Genomic DNA, 24,188 nt, shown 5'->3' on the forward strand with positions numbered 1-24,188 from the left:
AAATGTTCATACTACCCACAGCAATCTATAAATTCAATGCAATTTCTACCAAAAGGTCAATGATATTATTTACAGAAATAGAAAAAACAATCCTAAAATTTGAATGGAACTACAAAGGATCTTGAATAGCCAAAGCAATCCCAGACAAAAAAAGCAAAGCTGGAGCTATCACACCCCCTGATTTCAAAATATACTGCAAAGCTATAATAACAAAAACAGCATGAAATTTGTATAAAAATAGATAAAAAGACCAAGAGAACAAAATAAAGAACCACACCTTTACATCCAACTCATTTGGAAAAAAAGATAACGTGAATAAACACTGGGAGAAAAGATAGTCTCTTCAATAAACAGTGCTGGAGAAAATGGATCTCCATGTACTGAAGAATATAATTAGATTCCTATCATACACAAAATCAAATCAAAGTAGACTAAAGATTTAAATGTAAGACCTGGAACTATGGAACTACTAGAAGAAAATGGGAGAACTGCTTCAGGACATTGGGTTTGGCAAAGATGTTTTTAGGTAAAACTTTAAAAGTATAAGCAACGAGAGCAAAAATAGATAAACAGGATTGCATCAAGCTAAAAAGCCTCTGCAGAGCAAAAGAATAATCAACATAGCAAAAAAAAAAAAAAAAAAAAAACCCTACAGAATGCGAGAAAACTGTAAAATATATGCAAACTATTCATTCAACAAGGGATTAATATGAAGAATCTATAAGGAACTCAAACAATTCAATAACCAAAAAATAACAACCCAATTAAAAATGGGCAAGTGATTTGAATAACTATTTCTCAAAAGAAGACAAATAAATGGCCAGATGTATGAAAAAATACAACATCACTAATCATAATGTAAATGCAAATCAAAACCTCATTATCTCAGTTAAAATAGCTATCGTCAAAAAGAAGAAAACAATGACAGTGCTAGCCAGGATGCAGGGAAAGTGGAATACTAGCACACTTTTGGTGTAAATGTAAATTAGTATAGCCATTTGGAATACAATATAGAGGTTCCTCAAAAAAACTAAAAATAGAACTAGCTTATGATCTAATAATCCCTCTGCTATGTTTATATTAAAAAAAAAAGGAAATCAGTTATCAAAGACTTACCTGCACTCCCATGTTTATTGCACCATTATTCATGATAGCCAAGATATGAAACAATCTATGTGTTCATCAACAGATGAATGGACAGAGAAAATATGATGTGTGTACACAATTAAATATTACTTCACCACAAAAAAGAATAAAATCCTACCATTTGCAGCAACATGGATAGAAATGGAAGTCATTATGTTACAAAGAAGCCAGGCACAGAAAGACAGATGTCCTCACATGTCCTCACTCCTATGTAGGAACTTAAAAAGTTGATCTCATGGAGTTAAAGAGTAGATGATAGTTATCAGAACCTAGGAAGGGTAGGGAAAAGTGGAGAAGAAAAAAAAGAAGTTGGTTAATGAGTATTATAATAATGCAGTTACTACATAGGAATATATTCCTACATAGAAGGAATAAATTCTAGTTTCAATAGCACAATAGGGTGACTATAGTTAAAAATATCTTATATATTTCAAAATAACTAGAAGTGAAGATTTAGAATGTTCCTAACTTGGATAGAAGATAAATGTTTGAGGTGATGAATGTCCTAATTATCCTGATTTGAATATCACACATTGTATACATGTATCAAAATATCACATGTACCCCTCATATATGTACATGTATAATTTTATTATGTATTAATAAAAAACGAGAGGAAAGGGGGCATCTAAGTATTAAATTCTGTCCCAGAAAATGAAGAGCATATAGAGGATGAGATGAGCTCAAGAATATTCATGATAAATACTAAAAAATCAAGAATGGCTTCTTCTGGAGAAGACAGTAAATCAGAGAGGAAAAAGAAATTATATATTGTTTGTTTAGGCTATAAAACTTCTCTTTGAGTTTTACAGTGAGAATAGATTCATGTATTACTTGTGGTATTACATAAATGAATATATTTTTGAATAATTTTTATGAAGTGGAACTAGTTAAGTTTTTCCATAATTCCCATTTCAACAGTTCAAACATTGATACAGATATTCAGGCCTGTTTCCACTTTTACCTCAAAAGTATCTACATATTCGCACTTTGTTTTTATTTGTATGACTACTGTAATTACAAAAACATAAGAACTAGATTCTGGTCTCAACTTTGCCATAATCAAGTCCTTGGCCCTGGACAAACCACTTGGTTAACTCTTTTCTTCTGAGGTTTTTGAATTAAATTATAAAATCACCTTAGATGTAACATTCTATAATTCTGGGTAGAAATTTTCTATTTGCAAATGAGCCAGTTTATCTAAAAATTATCAAAATTTGAATGATAGAAAAGAAAAGGAAGAAAGAGTTGATTCAGAGCTTAGTAATTAAGCAAATTTTTTAAATCAGTTTTTTTACTTATTTACTCATTTGACAAATAAAAACTGTATATATTTAATGCCTACAACATGATTTTTATGTATACATTGTGAAGTGATTATAACAATTGACATATTTATAACCCCATAAACCTACTTTTTTGATGTTTTAAAAACATTTAACATATACTCTCTAAGTAAATTTTGCACATACAATGCAGTATTAAACTGTAGTCATCATAGTGACATTAAATCCCAGAATTTATTCACCTTCTAACTGAAAGTTTGTACGCTTTAACTAATATCTCTCCATTCTTTTTCCGCCCAGCCCCTGGGCAACCACCATTCTATGAATTTGCTTCTATAAATTGCATTGTTTTAGATTCCACTTACAAGTAGTATCATATGATATTTGTCTTTCTGTGTCTGGTTTTTTTCATTTAACATAATAAGTCCATCCATTTTGTTAAAGACAATAAGATTTCCTTCCTTGTTAAGACTGAATACTATTCTGGGGTGTGTGTGTGTGTGTGTGTGTGTGTGTGTGTGTGTGTGTGTGTGTGTGTGTGTGTGTGTGTGTGTCTGTCCGTCTATTATAATTTCTTTATTCGTTCATCTATTAACAGACATTTAGGTTGCATCCATATCTTGGCTATTGTGACTAATGAATGTTTCAGTGAACACATGAGTGGAGATATTTCTTCAAGTTATTGATTTAAATTCTTTTGCATCCAATTCCTTTGGATTCTATCAGTCCAGAAGTAAGACTGACCAATCATATGGTAGTTTTAATTTTAACTTTTTGAAGAATTTGCATACCATTTTCCCAATTTGCAATCCTGACAGTGTATAAATGTTCTCTTTTCTCCACCAAATCCTCACCAATACTTACTATTTGACTTTTTGATTATAGCCATTTTAACCAGGGGTGAGGCAATAGCTCATGGTTTTGATTTACCTTTCTCTGATGATTAGTGATGTTGAGCACTTTTTCACATATCTATCGACCATTTGTATATGTGTATGTCTTCTGTGGGAAATATCTATTCAGATCCTTTACCCAGTTTTTAAGTGGGTTGTTTGTTTGGGGTTAGTTTTCTGTTTGGTTGGTTGGTTTTTTGCTTGTTGGCTTGTTTTGTTTTTTGCTATTGAGTTGGATAAGTTCCTTATGTTTTTTTGATATTAGTCCCCGAATAGGTATATGGTTTGTTTTGGGTATTTAAGACCTTTTGTGACTAACACACCAATTATTTTAGTTAAAAATATGTGTTATTTTGTAAATGAATATTGATGTATCAGATGATCATAAAACAAATAACTGCTACTCATAATTACTGTTTTAATCCAGTGAGATATATTTAATTTATGTAATTGTATAAATTGATTAAAAACATTTATTTTTAGGTTCTGAGTTGACATTTCTTTTTTTCTTTCTCTGCACTTGGGCATATTCATTCATCCAACACTTTTTTTATTATTAAATCATAGCTGTGTACATTAATGTGATGATCATGGGGCACCATACACTGGTTTTATAGACCGTTTGACACATTTTCATCACACTGGTTAACATAGCCTTCCTGGCATTTTCTTAGTTATTGTGTTAAGACATTTATATTCTACATTTACTAAGTTTCACATGTACTCTTGTAAGATTCACTGCAGGTATAATCCCACCAATCACCCTCCCTCTGCCCACCTTTCCCCTTCCTCCCCTCCCTTTTCCCCTTCCCCCTATTCTTAGGTTGTAACTGGGTTATAGCTTTCATGTGAAAGCCATAAATTAGTTTCATAGTAGGGCTGAGTACATTGGATACTTTTTCTTCCATTCTTGAGATACTTTACTAAGAAGAATATGTTCCAGCTCCATCCATGTAAACATGAAAGAGATAAAGTCTCCATCTTTCTTTAAGGCTGCATAATATTCCATGGTATACATATACCACAATTTATTAATCTATTCATGGATTGATGGGCACTTGGGCTTTTTCCATGACTTAGCAATTATGAATTGGGCTGCAATAAACATTCTAGTACAAATAACTTTGTTACGATGTGATTTTTGGTCTTCTGGGTATATGCCTAGTAAAAGAATTATAGGATTGAATGGCAGATCTATTTTTAGATCGCTAAGTGTTCTCCAAACATCTTTCCATAAGGAATGTATTAATTTGCATTCCCACCAGCAGTGTAGAAGTGTTCCCTTTTCTGCACATCCACACCAACATCTCTGGTCTTGGGATTTTGTGATATGGGCTAATCTTACTGGAGTTAGATGATATCTCAAAGTAGTTTTGATTTGCATTTCTCTGATGATTAAAGATGATGAGCATTTTTTCATATGTCTGTAGGCCGTGTGCCTCTAAAGATTTAAACTTAAGACATGAAACTATAAAAATACTAGAAGAGAGTGCAGGGAAAACCTTTGAAGAAATCGGTCTGGGTGAGTATTTTATGAGGAGGACCCCCCCAGGCAATTGAAGGATCTTCAAAAATACAGTACTGGGACCTGATCAAACTAAAAAGCTTCTGCACAGCCAAGAACACAGTAAGTAAAGCAAGCAAACAGCCATCAGAATGGGAGAAGGTATTTGCAGGTTATGTTTCCAACAAAGATTTAATAACCAGAATTCACAGAGAACTCACTTGAAAAGAACAAGTGATCCCATCGCAGGCTGGGCAAGGGACTTGAAGAGAAAGTTCTCATCCAACACTTAGTAAGAATCTACTACTACTGTCTAGTTACCAGATAGGCAATTCATAGAGCTGATCAGCATGTCTAGTTTTTGCCTCACCTGTTTCTGCACATGAATTATTAACTCCTCATTTTATGCTCCTACTTTGTTTGCTGTGAGGATTACCCAAGAGAGTGAAAACAGAACCAGCTGTCAGGTTAAGTTCCAGAGGCAGCCCACGAGGGTAATATGTTAAATGTGTTAAAGACATAGCTCCACGTAGCTATCTAATCTTGGCCAAATTGCTTAATCTAACTGATGTTCATTTTTCTCAACTGCAAACTTTCTGAATCACTGCATGCTTTTTTATTGCTGCATGCAAATTTTCTCAAATTTGCAAGAGAAAAACAGAAAGAAAATGCCTTTTTTACTCGGCTGACTGCTGCCCTCTGATGCTTGGCTCACAAAGCAAAATGCTACTTTAGTTGTGCTGCTCTTGCGATTCATTGAGGAGGAGCAAATGTGCTGAACAGAAAAGAAAGATAAGCAAACATCAGCTTAGTCATAAACTGGGACATGGTCTCAAGTGGAAAAGCTGAGAGGAGTGCTGCAGGCAGCTGCCCTGGGGGAAGAAGAGCAGACGGGAGGCATCCTCTCCTCATGGATGTACTTATCCACAGTAGATGCCTAAATCTTGGAGGGCCCTTCTATCATAACAGCTCAACCACTGATTCCCTGAGCACTGCAGAGCAAAGACAGATTAACTATTCGGCCATGAAAAACAGAATTATAAATTACAATCAAGTCACCCTCAAGGGTTAGCCTAAGAGAGAAAAGAGAGCAAAAGATTTCTTACTGGTATTCAGTAGTTTGTCTTTCTGTTTGTCTGATGTTTTGCTTTAGCAGCCTAAGAGGCTGATTGCCTTAGGTTTATGCTGTGGAACTGCTGACCCTTAGGTTAAATCTCCTAGTGATACTTTAGCACCCAACTCTCCTTGCATGAAGGCCAAACTGGACATGCTTTAATATTTACTTTTTCTGAGTTATATAATTAAATAAAAAATGGCATTTAAACGGTTCCTATACCATGAGCATCTGGGTAGCTGTGCCAAAAGGCTTACATCACTGGACTGGAGGTAAATTTATGGCTGTTTTTGCTCATTTGCATTTAATCAGCCCAGAATTGCTGACTCTAAGTTCAGCAGGGACTTTCCTGCCGGCTCAGTCTGCAGGGTACAGTACATTGCTGGTGATGGGCAATGACTCAAGTGAGAAGTTTGAGTTTCACAGTCCACAGGTCATTTTTCACCTTGAAGTTTAGCAGTACGGCAGGTCAATTATATAAATAAAAACTGGGGTTATTCTGATCTCATGGGCTTAAAGGAATCCCCCCTCCTTTTTTTTCCATAACAGGCTCTAGCATCAGTTCTGGCTCCAGCTGACCTGGTTCAAGCCCCAATTCTTACAGTGGAATCACATCTTAAAAGGGATTATGGGTCTAAAGTAATTGCATTATGATCACAATTACCTTTGACAATCTCATGTAAGACACTGTCTTACACGGCATTTGGGTTTTAAAGTCCGTTCATAAGAATGTTTAATGACTGACTTCAACAACACGGGTTGAAGAGCCTGAGATAGCTAGTCTGTCTGTGAGCTTCATTTGCCCCATGCATGAACTGGAGTTATTAACAGAACATACCTCACAGGGGGGTAGCAAAGCTGAAAAGAGGTGCTGGATGTGGAGGGCCAAGCACAGGATCAGCGTGATAAATGATAGCTACTAGTACTAAGAGATCATCATGGGCTAAACAAGCTCTCACAGTGGGCTGAACTCTTAGAATTAGCCATTTTGCAGATAAGGAAAATGGTCTTAGTCTCAATCACAGTAGTTAAGGGAATAACTACTAAAGCCAAAAACTTGTACAGTGCACTACAGTGCTTCAGCATATGAGCAACGGAGCCAGCGACCCACCCCTGCCCATCTTTCTCATTTATTGGCTCCATAAGCTTAGACAAGTTGGTTAGCTGCTCTGAGGATTTAAAAAGTTCCTATTAACTGGATCCACTTTGGCCAAGCACAGGAGGACCATCCAACCCTTTCTTGTTCTGTCTCTGTAGCCATAACCAAAGTTTCAAAAAGATGATCCAGACCATTGATGGGCTTGTCTCTTGCATCTGGTAATTGGGACGAGTCAAAGCCCAAAAGTTGGACCTACTGAGAGGCACTCACTTGTACCCTGCAGAACCTAGACCTTATCAAAGGTAAAGGGGGAGGACCAATTAAGAGGGCAGGGGCTGTATCAGAAGCACCCATAAGGCAGAGCTCCAAGTGAGCATGCCCCAGGAGCAGCCTGTAATCAATGTGCCTTTGTTCACCTCTGTATTCACAATGCCTATACATTTAGCAAAGAACGTCCATAAAAAGAATGAATACATTAACTCTATAAAAAAAAGTTCCTATTAATAAACCATCTAAACAGTGCCCAGCACGTGATGAACTTCATCATAATCATCATTACCATTGTGACTTTTTTTTTTTTTTTTTGAGACAGAGTCTCAAGCTGTCACTCTGGGTGAGTGCCGTGGTGTCATAACTCACAGCAACCTCCAATGCTTGGGCTCAAGCAATCCTCTTACCTCAGTTTTTCTATTTTTAGTAGAGATAGGATCTCACTTTTTGCTCAGGCTGGTCTTGAACCCATGAGCTCAAGCTGTTCACCCATCTCGGCCTCCCAGAGTGCTAGGATTATAGGCGTGACATTGTGATTATTATTATTATTCCACTCTCCCTAGTGTGAAAACACCAGTAATGAAATAATTAGTCTGACAGGTAAGAGAAGCAGACTTGGCTCCACGAGATGACTCAACATAAAATGGGGTTTGAAGGGGATTTTCAGTAAGACAATTGAAAGGGGCTCAGGGAACCGAAGGCATAGACTGCTCCAGATGAACAAAATAAAAAGACAGTGAGGCTGAGGTCAGAGAAGAAGCAAAGCAAAATGATTTAAGAGAAAGGAGTGGAAGAGGTAGATAGGACATTTGTAGCAGAATAGGAATGATTTGTTTGTATAAACTCTAGGATACTTTGGTTTGGACTAATTTCTATAGTATCTAAAGGCAGATGCTTCACTTGAAGACCATAGCAACAGGCCATACTCTTTTATTACTATAAATGAGAGAAAAATACCAAGGAATTACAGAAGCTGGGAAAATAAGTGCAGTGTTATTTCATAGATGTTGCTAAGCAGATTTAATTCAGGAAATTCTTCCTTACAGAAAAAAATAAACACTGAAAACTTAACGATTTCATAAAGGATAGGGCAGTGTTGTTAAACATAGGACACTAAAGAAAAGATATAAAGAACAATTATTTTTACCAATCATGTTTATATGGGGAGGTGACAGATTGTATTTGGGACTAATGTGGTGTTCTTTCAGGTCACTTTTATTTATTTATGTAACCTGGAGTAATTATCTTCTGCATCTTTCTCTTTATGGGTCTAAATATCCTTTTTGTATAGATCAGGGAGTAATACCGAGTGATATTTAGATACAAAGGGTCTGGAGCCAGACTAAGTTCGGAGCACTCTGTTATGCTTATTGGCTGAGTTACGGGGACAAATCATTCAAAGTCAAGTCTCAGTTTTTCATGTGAAAGTTGAAGATGATAATAAATATTGTGAGGTTTAAATTACATAGTCCATATTAAGGTGTTATCACCATGTTTAACACATGGGAAGTACTTAACACATGGAAACCACTTATACTATTATCTTTAAAAATAAATGAATGGACTAAAAGATCTCTAACTTCTCTTCCAGCTTCTCATCTTTCCTCTAGCCTGGGCTCCATATTTTTAAAGCCTCCTGATTTTATCCCTTTTCTAACTTATTCCCTAGTGCTCACCTATAAACCAAGTACAGTGGAAGAAAAAAGTGAGAAAATGGCCAGTATATGGCAGAAATGTGCGAAAGGGTGTGTGTGTGTACAAGAGGAAACAGGGCTCAGTCCCCCTTCAGTCACCTCTCAGATTGGTAGATGACGAATACAAATATTTGAACCCCATAGGACACAGAGTGAATGTTTTGTTTAGGAAACAGTTGATCCATATATCTTGGGCGTTTTGTTTTTTTTTTTTCTACCTTTTATGAATGAATAGAACACAGAAACCATCGCACTATTTGTGCCTTGTGAATGGAATAATATGCTTGGGTGAGTTTTGTAAATAGCACAGTTCAAATGTTGCTGTTCTGCTGCTATTACTATAATGGTGACAAATGTCTTGTTTAAAAACTCAAAGGGTGTGAGTTCTTTCAGGTCACCTTTATTTATTTATGTAACCTGGAGTAATTATCTTCTGCACCTTTCTTATGTCTATGACCTGGTACAAGTTGTTTGGATTAAATTGATCACAGGTTTGAAGAATGCCTGTCTTAGCTATCACTTCTGAAAGAAGAGAAAACTTTCCCGAAGGCAGTTATACACTAGAGAAAAAAATAATAAATAATATGCTAGAGATAATGATACACATGAGTACACATATATTAAAGAGTACTCGAACAGGTTCGCAGGCTTCTGAATTTATATCCTTGATCTGCCATTGGGTGGTTACAAATCCTTGAGAAAGTTGCTTAATCACTCCAAGCTTCAGTCCCTCCATCTTTAAAATGCAGACAATGACTGTATTACCACGAGATGTTGTAAGGATTAAATAAGGTGATGAATTTAGGATCTTGGCACAATGCCTGAAATGAAGGTGGTACCCGTAAGGGTTAGCTATTATCATTATTAAAATAATGGAAGATAAAAGATAGAAATAATAAACTCTAGGTCAGATGAGATGACAGACACACAAAGTCTGAGTCGAAAGGGTCAGGAATGGAGAAGAATGCCCAAGAAGAAGACAGAATGAATTAACAACTAACACAGCTAAAGGAGGAGGTGTGCCACGGGTGCAGTTTTTATAATCTCAAGTCTATGGAGGCTAGCTGAAAAGTACCTGCCCCTGGGAAAGAACTTAAAATCAGTCCAAATGTCAAATTATACCTTTGATTTGAAATTTCATGACCAGAGCCTTCATTTTACTAGTCTAAGAAAGAAACAAAGCCATGTAGTCATCAAGACCTCCATTCAGGAGATTGATGCCCCAGTGCAGCTAGACATAAGGCATGTCATCATACCAAAGCCTCCATCCGAGCAGTGCCAGGAAACGTACTGACATTTATCAAGCCTGCCTCTGTTCATTCACCTGCAAAGGTAGCTCTTCCTAATTGACCATTAGGAAAAGAAAATTTAAAATATGAGTGTCAAGAAGCTAGTTAGATTCATATCGTCTATACCAGGGGCTGACAAACATTTTCCTTGTGGTTCTGATAATAAATATTTTAGGCTATGTAGGCCTTGTGGTCTCTTTTGTACCCACTCACTTCTACTTCTATAGTGCAAAAGTAGCCAAAGACAATATGTAAATGAATGGGAACAACCATCTTCCTATAAATCCTGACTGACTAACACAGGTAACAGGCTGAATTTGGCCCCGGAACCACAATTTGCTGACCCCTAGTCTACACAAAGGACTTGATGCAATGACTCAAGTTCTCAGAAAAATCCAGGCTGGAGCTCATATCAGTCAAACAGGAGGTTGAAGAATGTTGTTGACGAGAGATTCGCTGACCTAATGTAAAGGGCTTCAGACTGAAAATGAAGGAGCTAGCAGTGAACTGCCTACATTTGGATGGAAGAAGTAGAAGAAAATCAGACTATCATGAAAAAGAAATGCAGCATAAGATGTACTCAGTACTTCACATTAGAAAACTACCAGGAAAGGCTCAGGAACATCTTCAGTCTCATTTTTCTGTATGTCCAGAGCATGAGAAATAACTGCAGTTAACACACAGGGCAGTCTGAATGTGTCTGTCGTCCTTATGTAATTATCAATAATGCCCCTTTTTTTTTTTATTAAATCATAACTGTATACAATGATATGATTATGGGGCATCATACACTCACTTCATAAACCATTTGACACATTTTTATCACAGTGGTTAACATAGCCTTTCCGGCGTTATCTCAGTTACTGTGCCAAAACCTTTACATTCTACATTTACCAAGTTTCGCAAATACCCCTGTAAGATGCACCACAGGTGTGATCCCACCGATTCCCCTCCCTCTACCCACCCCCTCCCCCTTTCCCACTTCCCCCTATTGTTAAGTTGTAGCTGGGTTATAGCTTTCACGTGAGAGTCCCAAATTAGTTTCATAGTAGGGCTGTGTACATTGGGTACTTTTTCTTCCATTCTTGGGATACTTTACTAAGAAGAATATGTTCCAGTTCCATCCATGTAAACATGAAAGAGGTAAAGTCTCCATCTTTCTTTAAGGCTGCATAGTATTCCATGGTATACATATACCACAATTTATTAATCCATTCGTGGATCGATGGGCACTTGGGCTTTTTCCATGACTTAGCTATTATGAATTGGGCTGCAATAAACATTCTGGTACAAATATTAATAATGCCCCTTTTTAAAGAAGTGCCCTACTTTGCACTATTACATGACCATGACTTTATCAACCAAAATGACTTTGAAATGGTAGCACAAATAAGCAGTGTAATTAAAGTTTCACCAATACTTGTATAATAATATAACACAATATAATAATACAAGTCCGTAAGTTTAGAATGTAGAGCTAGGTAAGAGTATGTTAAAGGCGTCAGGTCAGACAGGGTTGATAAATAACTATCACTTTCTGCTGGTCTTAGACAATGCATTTATCTCCCTGAATTTCAGCTCCTCCTACATATTAATAAATAATGAAAGTAGCAATCTTAGATGTAAATACACTAACATAATAAATATTCAAAATATTAGTTATTAGTTCATTATTAATATTACAGATTCAGATGGAATAGATTAGTTGGGGGGACACATAAAGTCACCCTTTACATATACAAGATATATAAGAGGAGTGATTTCCTGTCATTGAAAACATTCAAACAGCAACTTAACAGGAACTTAATAGTGACATTATAAATAAAACCTTGCCATTCAAAGTCTGGTCAATGAAATATGGTGTCTGCATCAATTAAGGGATTGTTGATGCAGAATCTCAAGCTCCAACCTGGACCTAATAAATCAGGATCCGCATTTTGAATAAACCCCTCTTGGTACAGTAGCTTTGATATAAGAATTCAGACCTGGCCAGGCATAGTGGCTCACACCTGTAACCCTAGCGCTCTGGGAGACTGAGGTGGGAGGATCACTTGAGCTCAGGAGACCTGCCTTAGCAAGAGTGAGACCCCCACCTCTAATAAATTAGAAAAATTAGTCAGGCATTGTGGCAAAAAAGAGAAAAAGAATTCAAACATTAGTGGATGATTAGACTTGTAAAGTCCTTCCAAACCCTGAAACCATCTATTATTATGGAGTCCATAGTTTTAAAGTGAATAAAATCATGCAATACAAAGGAGCTTATAGCCTCAATATCTATTGCATCCGCATTCCACTGGGCAAGTTAAGAATGACCCTTCCCACCCAACTCCAAAGAACATCATACCAAGCCAAGTGACTACGGTCCATTGATTATTTAAGTACCAGTTTCAGATAGGTACAGATGCAGACCTTAAATGAACACACTCAAAAAAAAAAAAAAAAATGAACACACTCAAAATTGGGATTGTTTTTTAATCCCAAGCATCTTTCACATGGTTTGATGATTTCATGCGTTTGCCTCAGTTTGTTTTGAGCCACCTCTCTGATTTCTGGGGAAGTCTGTTTGATTATTTTTTATGTTGGTCCTCTAGGTAGAGTTCAGTATTCCATTAATACTGAACAATTCACATACAAATAGATAGTTTAACCTTAGATATTTCCCCCAGGCCTAAAGAGGTTGATGCAAATATAAATAGAATGGGAAGAGCTGGGAAAGCAGTTAGCTGGAAACTTAAGAAACGCGTCTCTCCCTGGGACTTCTGGCGATGGTTGTAATGCAGCTCAATCAAATGCTTTAGCTCTCTGTATACTTTTATCCTCCCTCCTTGATGCAGGTGTTCTGACATCCCTGGCTGTCTGAATTACACACAGAATGGACTATGCTGGCCCACTGGGTTGCATCAATAGCTTTTTAGATCCCTGTTCTGATTCAGTTATTTTCTGACTGCTGAGCAACCCATTGTTATTTTCTATTAGAATCTCACACACAGAAATAAAAAAGAACATACTGTTTCAAAATAATTAAGGTAACAGTGAAATGAAAAAATAATTTTAAGGGGAAAGAAAGATAACATGAGGTGTGACATGTAATATATCTAACCTAAGAGAATATCATGTTAATAATGGCTTACTTATTATACCAATATTGCTCAAGCATCAACTATGTCTAAGTACTGTGTCACATAATAATAATAATAGCAGCTAGCATTTGTTGAAGACTTACGACCATGAGTGAGATAGGCATGAGGGCCATCTATAATCTAGCAGGGAAGGCAGACTGAACAAATAATTCCAAGTATTCACAGTGGTAGGTGAAACTGGAGATATAGGGGGAGGGTGTTACAGGTGGCCTGACCCCTAGTCTAGGGGGTCGATGAAAACTTCCCTGAGAAAGTGACATTTAAGAGTTAGCTAGACAAAAAATAAAAAGTAGAGATGAGGAAAATGAGCGTCCCAGGCCCTGTGAAGACTGTATGCAAGAGCTCTCTCTCATCACGCAAAAAGTATGTACGGGAGGAACCAAGAGAACTGGCTAAGGCTTCGAGGGCCAAAAGGAAGGTGGAGAGATGAGGATGGGGAAAAGAAAGCAGATGCAGATCTCCAAGGACTGTAGTCAGAGGCCACATGAGGAGTTTGGACTTTATTCCAACGCCAGTGGGGAGCCTCTGATAGGTTAAGCAAGTGAGTGACATGACCAGGTTTGAGTTCTATGCTTATTCTGAGTGGATTAGCGGGGAAGGAGGAGAATGAGAGGACGGTGGCGTGAACTAGAAAGCTGGCAGTGTTTGTAAAACATCTCCAGGTAGGGTGGGGTACCCACCGAGCTAACAAAATGCTTTTTTTCCTGGAGTCTGATTATTTCTTAACTTCTAAAGGAGGTTCCCATTCTCAAAACCTCAATACCACTGCCTTCACAGAGTTGATGAGGCAGATGTGGGAACTTACAGGCAAATCCACCATGAAGTCACAAAAAGGAAAAAAACACAAAGGATGGGTCCTCCCCTGTGATTAGGAGCCTGGGTCTATTAGTTCCTGACTTCTCCCAAAACTTTGGGGGGGAAAGATGTATGGATGCACTCAGCAGGGAGAATGTGATGCAGAAAGGTGACATTCCTTTAAAAACAGGTCATAGGCCATAAAAGTGTTGTCACAACATGATGTGAGAAATGGACTTATGGAAGAAATTATTTTCTTACAGGAGACAGAAGTATTTTAATTAAAGATTCTAAACCCCTTTTACCTTAAAGAGGGGGTTTATTTAGAAAGCTTGAGTTGTAAATATACTAAGTGGGATGACAAAACTGTCATCTCCCTCTGAGTTCAATTAATCAATCATCAAGCATTTTGTCCAGCAAATAAAGACATAATGAGAGGCAGAAATACAGCAATGAGTTAAAATTGACATGATTCTTATTTATGTACAGCTTCCAGTTCACTGAAGAAGCTGAGAGCCTAGACACACACGTGTAATCACATATGATTACACAATTACAATTTAAAACTAACACTGTGGTAAGTTCTACAGAAGAATGATACGTCTACTATAAGAACTTACAAGCAGAGGATTGGGCCAAGACAATAAATTAGGGAAGTGAGGGAGGACTGAACTGAACGTAGAAGGATGAATATAAATGAAATGGATGAAGGAGAATGAAAAAATCATGATAAAGTGAATTAACCTGACAAATGGATATAGACTATGTGCCAGGTGCCAACTGTGATACACGAATGAATGAAACCTGGTCTGTGAGTTAGGAAACACAGCATGGGCGGAATCCTAATTGCTGGCAGTGAGAATCTGGTGTCACTTTACCCAAACTTCAGTGTTTTAATCTGAAAAATAAGAAAATAACATCTATCTTTTAGAACTATGGGGAGGATTTTAAAAATCTCAAAATCCCTTAGCTCATTGCCTGGCACATAAGCAGCAAACATACTGATCACAGTGAGGGAATCAGTATGACGTAGCATCATCAATGTTCTACAGTGATCAAAAGCCAGATGTCCCCCTTAATATTTGGGAGGGAGCTAAATGTCCTTGATCAGACTGAACATGAATCCTGGGTCCAATAATTACTAGCTCTGTGAGCTTGGGCAAATAACAAACTTTTTACTCTTCAGGTTTTTCATGCAAAAGGAAGATCATAGAAATATCTACCTCAGTTTTCTTGGTAGGATGGAAGATACAGCATGGCTTAAATACATAAATATTTTGGCTACAGATTTTTGCATGTACAAGGTGTTGTATCAGCAGAGATAAATAAACAATTATTTTTGTTGTTATTGTTCTGGGTAGGAGGGTGAACCTAGATAAGAACAAAGACTTCAAGTAGAAAATCTTGATCTACCTCTTTAAAAATGATTAGGTGTTGTACAGACAGAACGCTGAACAATTTGCCTTGCTCAAGGCATAGGACTGCAATTTGCTGTTATGAGAATTTCCAGGGGATTAAAGGACCAAAGAGAATATTTTTAAAAGGATAATAAGTTCCTTCTCAAAAAACGTCTTCACTCTGGGCGGCGCCTGTGGCTCAAAGGAGTAGAGCGCCAGCCCCATATGCCAGAGGTGGTGGGTTCAAATCCAGCCCCAGCCAAAAACTGCCAAAAAAAAAAAAAAAAAAAAACTTCACTCCAAGGTGGCACCTGTGGCTCAAAGGAATAGGGCGCCAGCCCCATATGCTAGAGGTGGTGGATTCAAACCCAGCCCCAGCCAAAAACTGCAAAAATAAACTTCACTCCAATTGTTACCATAGGCTGGAAGCCAGGATGAAGTGGTGGATCACTGCATGGAGTTTGAAATCAGATAAGCATGGGTTCTAATCCAGTCCCTTCTACCCATAGCTGTGTTATCTTATGCCAACTTTGTCACTTCTCTAAGCTTCAGTTTACTAATCTTTAACAGGAAGTAACAATAATGCCCTCCTCATGAAGCTATTTTGAGGATTAAACAAAATAATCTAGGTAAAGTGCTAAGTACCAAGCCTGGCACATAATAAGCATTTAAGAAATGTTAGCTCATTTAAGAAATGTTAGCTATTGTTATCATTGATATTGCATTAAGGTTATACTGGCATGAAACATTAGAATTTGTTCAATGCATGAAGCAATTACATGAAACACCTACTCAACAGTGAGATATCCAAAGAAATGCCGGGGCACCCAGGTGACGAGAGCTCATCTACGCCAGTGATTGCAGATATTTATCTTTGTGGCTCCTATAACTTTGAGAGGTGTACATAATAGCAGGCTTTCAATAACGGTTGAATAAATGAATGAGTGATTTATTTTGTGATTTTAAAATATTTTTCTACTTATAAATATGATACATATTTCTATAGACAACTTACAAATAAAAAAATAACTATAATTTCAACGCCAATGAGTTTTCTTCCAAGTTGTGTGAGCACACATGTGTGTCTGCGTTTGTATATAAAATACATATATGGGAAATGATAGTGTTTAAATACAAACATATTTCATTTAGATCATTCCATATGAAAGCTTTTCTCCAATTGTCATATGAACTCTTGCCTTGTTTTGTTAAGTATACTTCGCAAACATGATGTACAAGTTGCATGACATTTTGTAAGGATGTGCCACATAGTTTGACTATTTCTCTGTTGTTAAACCTTTAGTGTGTGCCAAAACTAATTCATCCTGAAATGTTATTTGATATCATATCCAGTGAGTTCTTTTGGGTTATATAAAACTTAAAAACCTAATTATTAAAAAACAAATCTCTGTGTTATTTCTCTCTATAGAAGAAAATTAGAAATTCTCATTTACATAAATTATTGCATCCCATTTCAGAAAGTACATAAACGCCAAGAAGCTCATCCATAGAGTCTTGTCCCCAGAGCTTCAGATCACAACCAACAACATAAAATACATTAATATGAAACAGAACAAAAAAGTACAAAGACTTTATTAATTGTGGAGACATATAATCTCTAAGATATGGCTGGCTACCATAATGAGGACCAACCCCAGTCCACTCTTTCTTATGTTTTAAATAGTCCATGTTTTAAACTCCATGTTAATGCTTCTCTACGACTTTCGCTGAATAATAATGTGCCACATGATGCATCTTTATTGCCCTTAGTGACAGGAAGTCTCTGCAGGACTCTCAGTGCACAGTCTTTTCTTACTGTGAGGTCTTGCACCCTGGAAACCTATGACATTTGCCACCCTCCCTTCTGTCACTCCTAGTTATATACCCTTCCATTTGAGCAAAGATACATCATGACTTACCATTAGATAATATAGTTACTTAAAGAAAGAGAACATTTTATAATAACACCAAAAATAAACTTAACAAACTTAAAATGTAATATAGCCTGAAGACAGATCAACACAAAAGCAATGTATTATAGCAATTTCAGGACTCAAAGTTTTTGGGGTTTTTTTCTTTATTCTTTCTTTTATCTTTTTTTTTCTTTTTATTAAATCATAGCTGTGTACATTAATGCAATCTTGGGGTACAATGTGCTGGTTTTATATACAATTTGAAATATTTTCATCAAACTAGTTAACATAGCCTTCATGGAAATTTTCTTAGTTATTGTGTTAAGACATTTATATTCTACACTCAGTAAATTTCACATGTACCCTTGTAAGATGCACTGTAGGTGTGGTCCCATCAATTACCCTCTCTCCACCCATCCTCCTTCCTCCTTTCTCCCCCCTTCTCCCCTTTCCCAATATTCTTGGGCTATAATTGGGTAACAGCTTTCATATGAAAGCTATAAATTTCATAGTAGGGCGGAGTACATAGAATACTTTTTCTTCCGTTCTTGAGATACTTTACTAAGAAGAATATGTTCCAGCTCCATCCATGTAAACAGGTAAAGAGGTAAAGTCTCCATCTTTCTTTAAGGCTGCATAAGATTCCCTGGTGTACATATACCACAAGGTGTTAATTCATTCATGGGCTGATGGGCACTTGGGCTTCTTCCATGACTTAGCATTATGAATTGGGCTGCAATAAACATTCTGGTACAAATATCTTTGTTATAATGTGATTTTTGGTCTTCTGGATATATACCTAGGATTCAAGGTTTTAACTTGGCCTTTGTGTCGTTCTAAACAAGGAGGATCATAATCATTTTTTTTTATTTGTAATTTTATTTTATTTTACTATTATTTTTTTTTTAGACAGAGTCTACTATGTCACTGTGGGTAGAGTGCTGTGGAATCATAGCTCACAGCAACCTCGAACTCTTTTTTTTATTTTTTTTTTATTGTTAAATCATACCAGTGTACATTAGTGCAATCGAGGGGTACAATGTGCTGGTTTCATATACAATCTGAAATATTCTCATCAAACTGTTCAACATGGCCTTCATGGCATTTTCTTAGTTATTGTATGCAGACATTTGTATTCTGCATTTAGTAAGTTTCACCTGTACCCATTCTAAGATGCACCGTAGGTCTGGCCCCACTCATTACCCTTCTTCCACCCTAACCTCCCCCCTCCCTTCCACTCCCTTGGCCCTTTCCCCATAGTCTTGTGCTATAGTTGGGTTATAGCCTTCATGTGAAAGCTATAAATTAGCTTCATACTAGGGCTGAGTACATTGGATACTTTTTCTTCATTCCTGAGATACTTGGCTAAGAAGAATATGTTCCAGCTCCATCCATGTAAACATGAAAGAGGTAAAGTCTCCATCTTTCATTAAGGCAGCATAATATTCCATGGTATACATGTGCCACAATTTGCTAGTCCATTCGTGGGTCGATGGGCACTTGGGCTTCTTCCATGACTTAGCAATGGTGAATTGGGCTGCAATAAACATTCTGGTACAGATGTCTTTGTTACACTGTGATTTTTGGTCTTCTGGGTATAAACTTAGTAAATGAATTACAGGATCGAATGGCAGGTCTATTTTTAGGTCTCTAAGTATTCTCCAAACATCCTTCCAGAAGGAACGTATTAGTGGGCATTCCCACCAGCAGTGTAGAAGTGTGCTCTTTTCTCCACATCCACGCCAACATCGCTGGTTTTGGGATTTTGTTATGTGGGCTACTCTTACTGGGGTTAGGTGATATCTCAAAGTAGTTTTGATTTGCATTTCTCTGATGATTAAGGATCAAGAACTTTGTTTCATGTGTTTGTAGATTGTGCGTCTGTCTTCTTTAGAGAAGTTTTTCTTCAAGTCCCTTGCCCACACTGAGATGGGATCACTTGTTCTTTTCTTGCTAATACGTTTGAGTTCTCTGTGTATTCTGGTTATTAAACCTTTATTGGAGGTATAACCTGCAAATATTTTCTCCTATTCTGAGGGCTGTCTGCTTGCTTTACTTACTATGTTCTTGGCTGTGCAGAACTTTTTAGTTTGATCAGGTCCCAGTAATGTATTTTTGATACTGCTTCAATTGCCTGGGGAGTCTTCCTCATAAAATGTTCACCCAGGCTGATTCCTTCAAGAGTTTTCCCTGCACTTTCTTCAAGTATTTTTATAGTTTCATGTCTTAAGTTTAAATCTTTTATCCAGTGAGAGTCTATCTTACTTAATGGTGAAAGCTGTGGGTCCAGTTTCAGTCTTTTACAGATCACCAGCCAATTCACCCAGCATCATTTGTTAAATAGGGAATCTTTTCCCCACTGAATGTTTTTAATTGGCTTGTCAAAGATCAAATAATGGTAAGTAGCTGGAGTCATCTCTTGGTTCTCTATTCTGTTCCAGACATCTACTTCTCTGTTTTTGTGCCAGTACCATGCTGTTTTGATCACTATTGATTTATAGTACAGTCTCAAGTCTGGTAGTGTGATTCCTCCTGCTTTTTTTTTATTTCTAAGTAATGTTTTGGCTATTCAAGGCTTTTTTTTCTGATTCCATATAAAATGAAGTATTATTTTTTCAAGATCTTTAAAATATGACAAGGGAGCTTTGATAGGAATTGCATTAAAATTATATATTGCTTTGGTAGTATAGACATTTTAACTATGACAATTCTTCCCAGGCATGAGCATGGTATGTTTTTCCATTTGTTAACATCTTCAGCTATTTCTTTTCTTAAAGTTTCATAGTTCTCTTTAAAGAGATCTTTCACGTCCTTTGTTAGGTATACTCCCAAATATTTCATCTTCTTTGGCACTACTGTGAAAGGAATAGAGTCCTTGACGGTTTTTTCAGCTTGGTTCTTGTTGGTATATATAAAAGACTACAGATTTATGGGTGTTGATTCTGTAGCCTGAGACATTGCTGTATTCCTTGATCACTTCCAAGGGTTTTGCAGTAGAATCCCTAGTGTTTTCCAGATATACGATCATATCATCTGCAAAGAGTGAAAATTTGATCTCTTCTGACCCTATGTGGATACCCTTGATCACCTTTTCTTCCCTAATTGCAATGGCTAAAACTTCCATGACAATGTTAAAGAGCAATGGAGACAATGGGCAACCTTGCCTGGTTCCTGATCTAAGTGGAAATGATTTCAATTTAACTCCATTCAATACAATATTGGCTGTGGGTTTGCTGTAGATGGCCTCTATTAGTTTAAGAAATGTCCCTTCTATACCAATTTTCTTAAGTGTTCTGATCATGAAGGGATGCTGGAGATTATCGAAAGCTTTTTATGCATCAATTGAGAGAATCATATGGTCTTTATTTTTTAGTTTGTTTGTGTGCTGAATTACATTTATAGATTTACATATATTGAACCAGGCTTGAGACCCTGATAAATCCCACTTGGTCATGGTGTATAATTTTTTTGATCAATATTCATCAGTATTTTTGAATCAATATTTATAGTGATATTGGTGTGTAATTTTCTTTTCTTGTTGGGTCTTTCCCTGCTTTGGGGATCAAGGTGATGTTTGCTTCATAGAATGTATTGGGTAATATTCCTTCTTTTTCTGTATTTAGAAAGAGGTTTAGTAATATAGGTACTAGTTCTTCTTTAAAGTTTTGGTAGAATTCTGATGTAAAGCCATCTGGTCCTGGGCTTTTCTTTTTAGGGACATTGTATAGTTAATGCTATCATAATCTTTATCACTTGAGTTGTACACTTTGTCTGATATACAGGCTACAATAATGAGACGGATTCTACATGCCAATTTGTACAGCTTCTAAAAAAATCCTAATATGTTCTCAATAAAAACCAAAAAACTTGTTTTGTATTTTCAGTTTGTTGTTTCCATCTGTTTGTTTCTGCAGACAGAACAATTTCTGATGTAAAAGCTAGGATATAAAAAAGCATAGACCCATGTCTGCTCTTGCCCGCATTAATGTTTATGTCTGTGGGTGCTAGAAAAGTTCTAATTATTATTAGGTTTCAAACAGTGATTAAAAGAAAATCTCTGAAAGCAAGTCTGAGAATAATTCACACTAATTCACTTCTTTCTCTCCCTCCTAGTTGCATCATCCCTCCCAAGGTTTCCGTTTTGGAACTGTCCGAGAAAGCAGTGCTGAAGATTACGTGAGGCAAAGCTTCCCAGAGATGCACGAATACATGAGAAGGTACAACGTCCCAGCCACCCACGATGGTGTGGAGTATCTGAAGTGAGTGTCAACTTCTTGGTCCCAAAAAAATTCTCACTGAAGAAAAGTCATTTAGATACTGATGTAGTGTTTGCCGGATTTTGAAAATGACAAATAAATATACCCATGGTGTGTTCAGTAATACCTCACGCTGTGTGAGATCCAGGAGGCGGTATGGAATAGTGTGCATTTAATTATGTGACCTAGATTGCTAGTTACCTACCTAGTCTCAAGTTGGCAGTAGCTTTGTTCAAGGAGCCAGTGGGACCATTACTGTAGCAGATGGTGGAGGAGGAAAATGTTGGCTTGACATCCCTTAAGAAAACAATGGTGCTGAAATGATCAAACACACAGGGAATGTAGCCAGAGGAAAAAGTGTCCCAAGGCAACCCTATCCTTCACAGTGAATCTCTGAACCCAGAGAATGCCTCCTCTTGCAACAAGGAAATGGAATTTATCTTAGAGATTTCCTGTAGAAAGGAAATAAGTTAGAAGGCAATGATTCCCAGGCCTGCATCCTTCTCATCAGAATTTATGAGAAGCAATCAAGAGAAATCACATTGCCATGGCAGATTATTAGAGCCTGTAATTCAGTGGAGACGAATGCAAAGGCGGGTGATGCGGTTATGGGTCTGCTCCTGTAGTATGCCTGGGAGAAGGGAATGAATGCCTCCCGATAAGCACCAATGCGTGAGGGCAAGCACTCCCCTCCCCCCAACTCATAGCATCATGACAATAGCAGACATCCAATCCTCTGATTCCTAGACTTGTGTAGGGTCAGGAAACTGGTTTTTCCAGGGTCAGCTGCAGTTACCTTCCCAACAGACAGAAGAATCTGACACCAAATTATTTTTTGAGAAAATAAATAATTCCATGGGCCATAGGGGCTTTGTCTTTCTCGGGAGCTTTAGTAGAAGGCCACTTAAACACTTTTATAGACTTAACTATAGCTTAGAGAGAAAGCCTGGTTATTCCATATTTGCAAAGTTATCTATGGTGTCTAAGTACTATGAAATGCCACTCTTAATTTTGCAGAGTCTCTCTCTGACTAGGAGTGTAGAATCCCTGTGCCTCCCAGATCCTCTTCTGGATTCTCTCCTTCAGGCAAATTTATGGCTGAGAGAGAGAGAGCAAGATGTCAAGGAGACAGCTATGGCTCCCAGTTCAGTAGGAACGGCTGACAAACTGCTGTCAGGGTGTGTCAGGGTGTGCCTGGGTGTGCAAGGACAAGGCATGCCACTGCCTGAGGTCCCCAAAAGTTCTACTCCACTCAGGGTGTTCATGTAGTCCAGGACCCACCTGAGAAGGCCCCAGTGCCCAGCGTTGACCCCACCTCAGGCTGCAGAAAGCAATCCTTAAGAAAGCAGGCATAGATGAAGAAATATATTTTCCATGGGAATGCAGCCTAGTCTAGGCTGCATCATGATGGAAGACTAGGTCCTGGGTATTCAAATAATAGTCCATGTTCCAGTTAGTATCTGGGAGCTAGTTAGAACTGCAGCATCTGGGGTCACATCCCAAACCTACTGTGCCAGAATCTGTAATTGAACATGCCCCCAGGCAGTTCACTGGTTAAAAGTGAAATACAGGCAGAGCTTATCATTAATGTCTCTCACTTCTTTTCTCTGGGCCTTTTCTCTCCACTGTTGGCATAGTCACTTCCTATGCACTTAGGCACCACTCCAAGTAACCTCAGTCTTCATGTCACCCCTCTGGCATCCCAGAGCTCTGACCTACCGGGCACACCCCCTGAAGTTGCCTGTGCAAGACAGGGTCCTATGTGTAGAACGTGTCCTTCTCTCCCATCAAAATTCCCCTGCACTTAGTCCTACTCTCTCAGGGCCCTACTTTTTCAGGTGACAGTTTTTCAATAAATTAATCCCTATTAAGATGCTCGTTTATTTTCGTATGCTGATAGATGGCTTGTTCTTTTTGTGGTATCTTATATTATTTTTAAATGAATGGTCAAGAAAAGATCATGATTCTGTAATAGAAGAAACAACTGGAGGCCCCTTCCAGGCACAACAGTGACTATGCCAGTCTGGAGGCTACTTATCCATACTGGATCCATATGGATCATACTGGCCATTGCCTCACCAGTGATTCAGAGCCCCTTGAGAGTCTGTAGGCTGATTCCTTCTTGTTGTCTTATGTAATAGAAGTCTGTCATAGCTAACTGCACTTTGGAGCCCAAAGTCAGGAGTTCACTAGACCTCGGGAATTACTGGTTCAACAAAATGAACCACAATTTTCTTCTATGACCATGTTGCTATCAGCAATATGTGTGGGATATTAGCAAATGGTAACTTGTTGCTGGGTAGCTCCCAAAGTGCATTCTGCTACTGTGGTAGTAAAACTTTGATTAGAGAAACATTTTTCAGCTCAATTTTGATTTTGCCAGGATTTCATT

The 24,188-nt window shown here is 37.6% G+C and overlaps 1 protein-coding gene across 1 annotated transcript in view; it reads left to right on the forward strand.

Annotated features, from left to right (window-relative positions):
• The window catches only part of GRIN3A (glutamate ionotropic receptor NMDA type subunit 3A), a 196,118-nt gene that overhangs the window by 107,994 nt on the left and 63,936 nt on the right, over positions 1 to 24,188 (forward strand). Inside the window, exon 4 of the mRNA XM_053577442.1 lies at positions 21,654 to 21,799. Within this exon, the coding sequence (XP_053433417.1) occupies positions 21,654 to 21,799 (146 nt within the window). The remainder of the gene's footprint in view (positions 1 to 21,653; positions 21,800 to 24,188) is intronic.

The sequence above is a fragment of the Nycticebus coucang genome, chromosome 2, assembly GCF_027406575.1.
Source record: "Nycticebus coucang isolate mNycCou1 chromosome 2, mNycCou1.pri, whole genome shotgun sequence".
Classification (NCBI taxonomy): domain Eukaryota; kingdom Metazoa; phylum Chordata; class Mammalia; order Primates; family Lorisidae; genus Nycticebus; species Nycticebus coucang.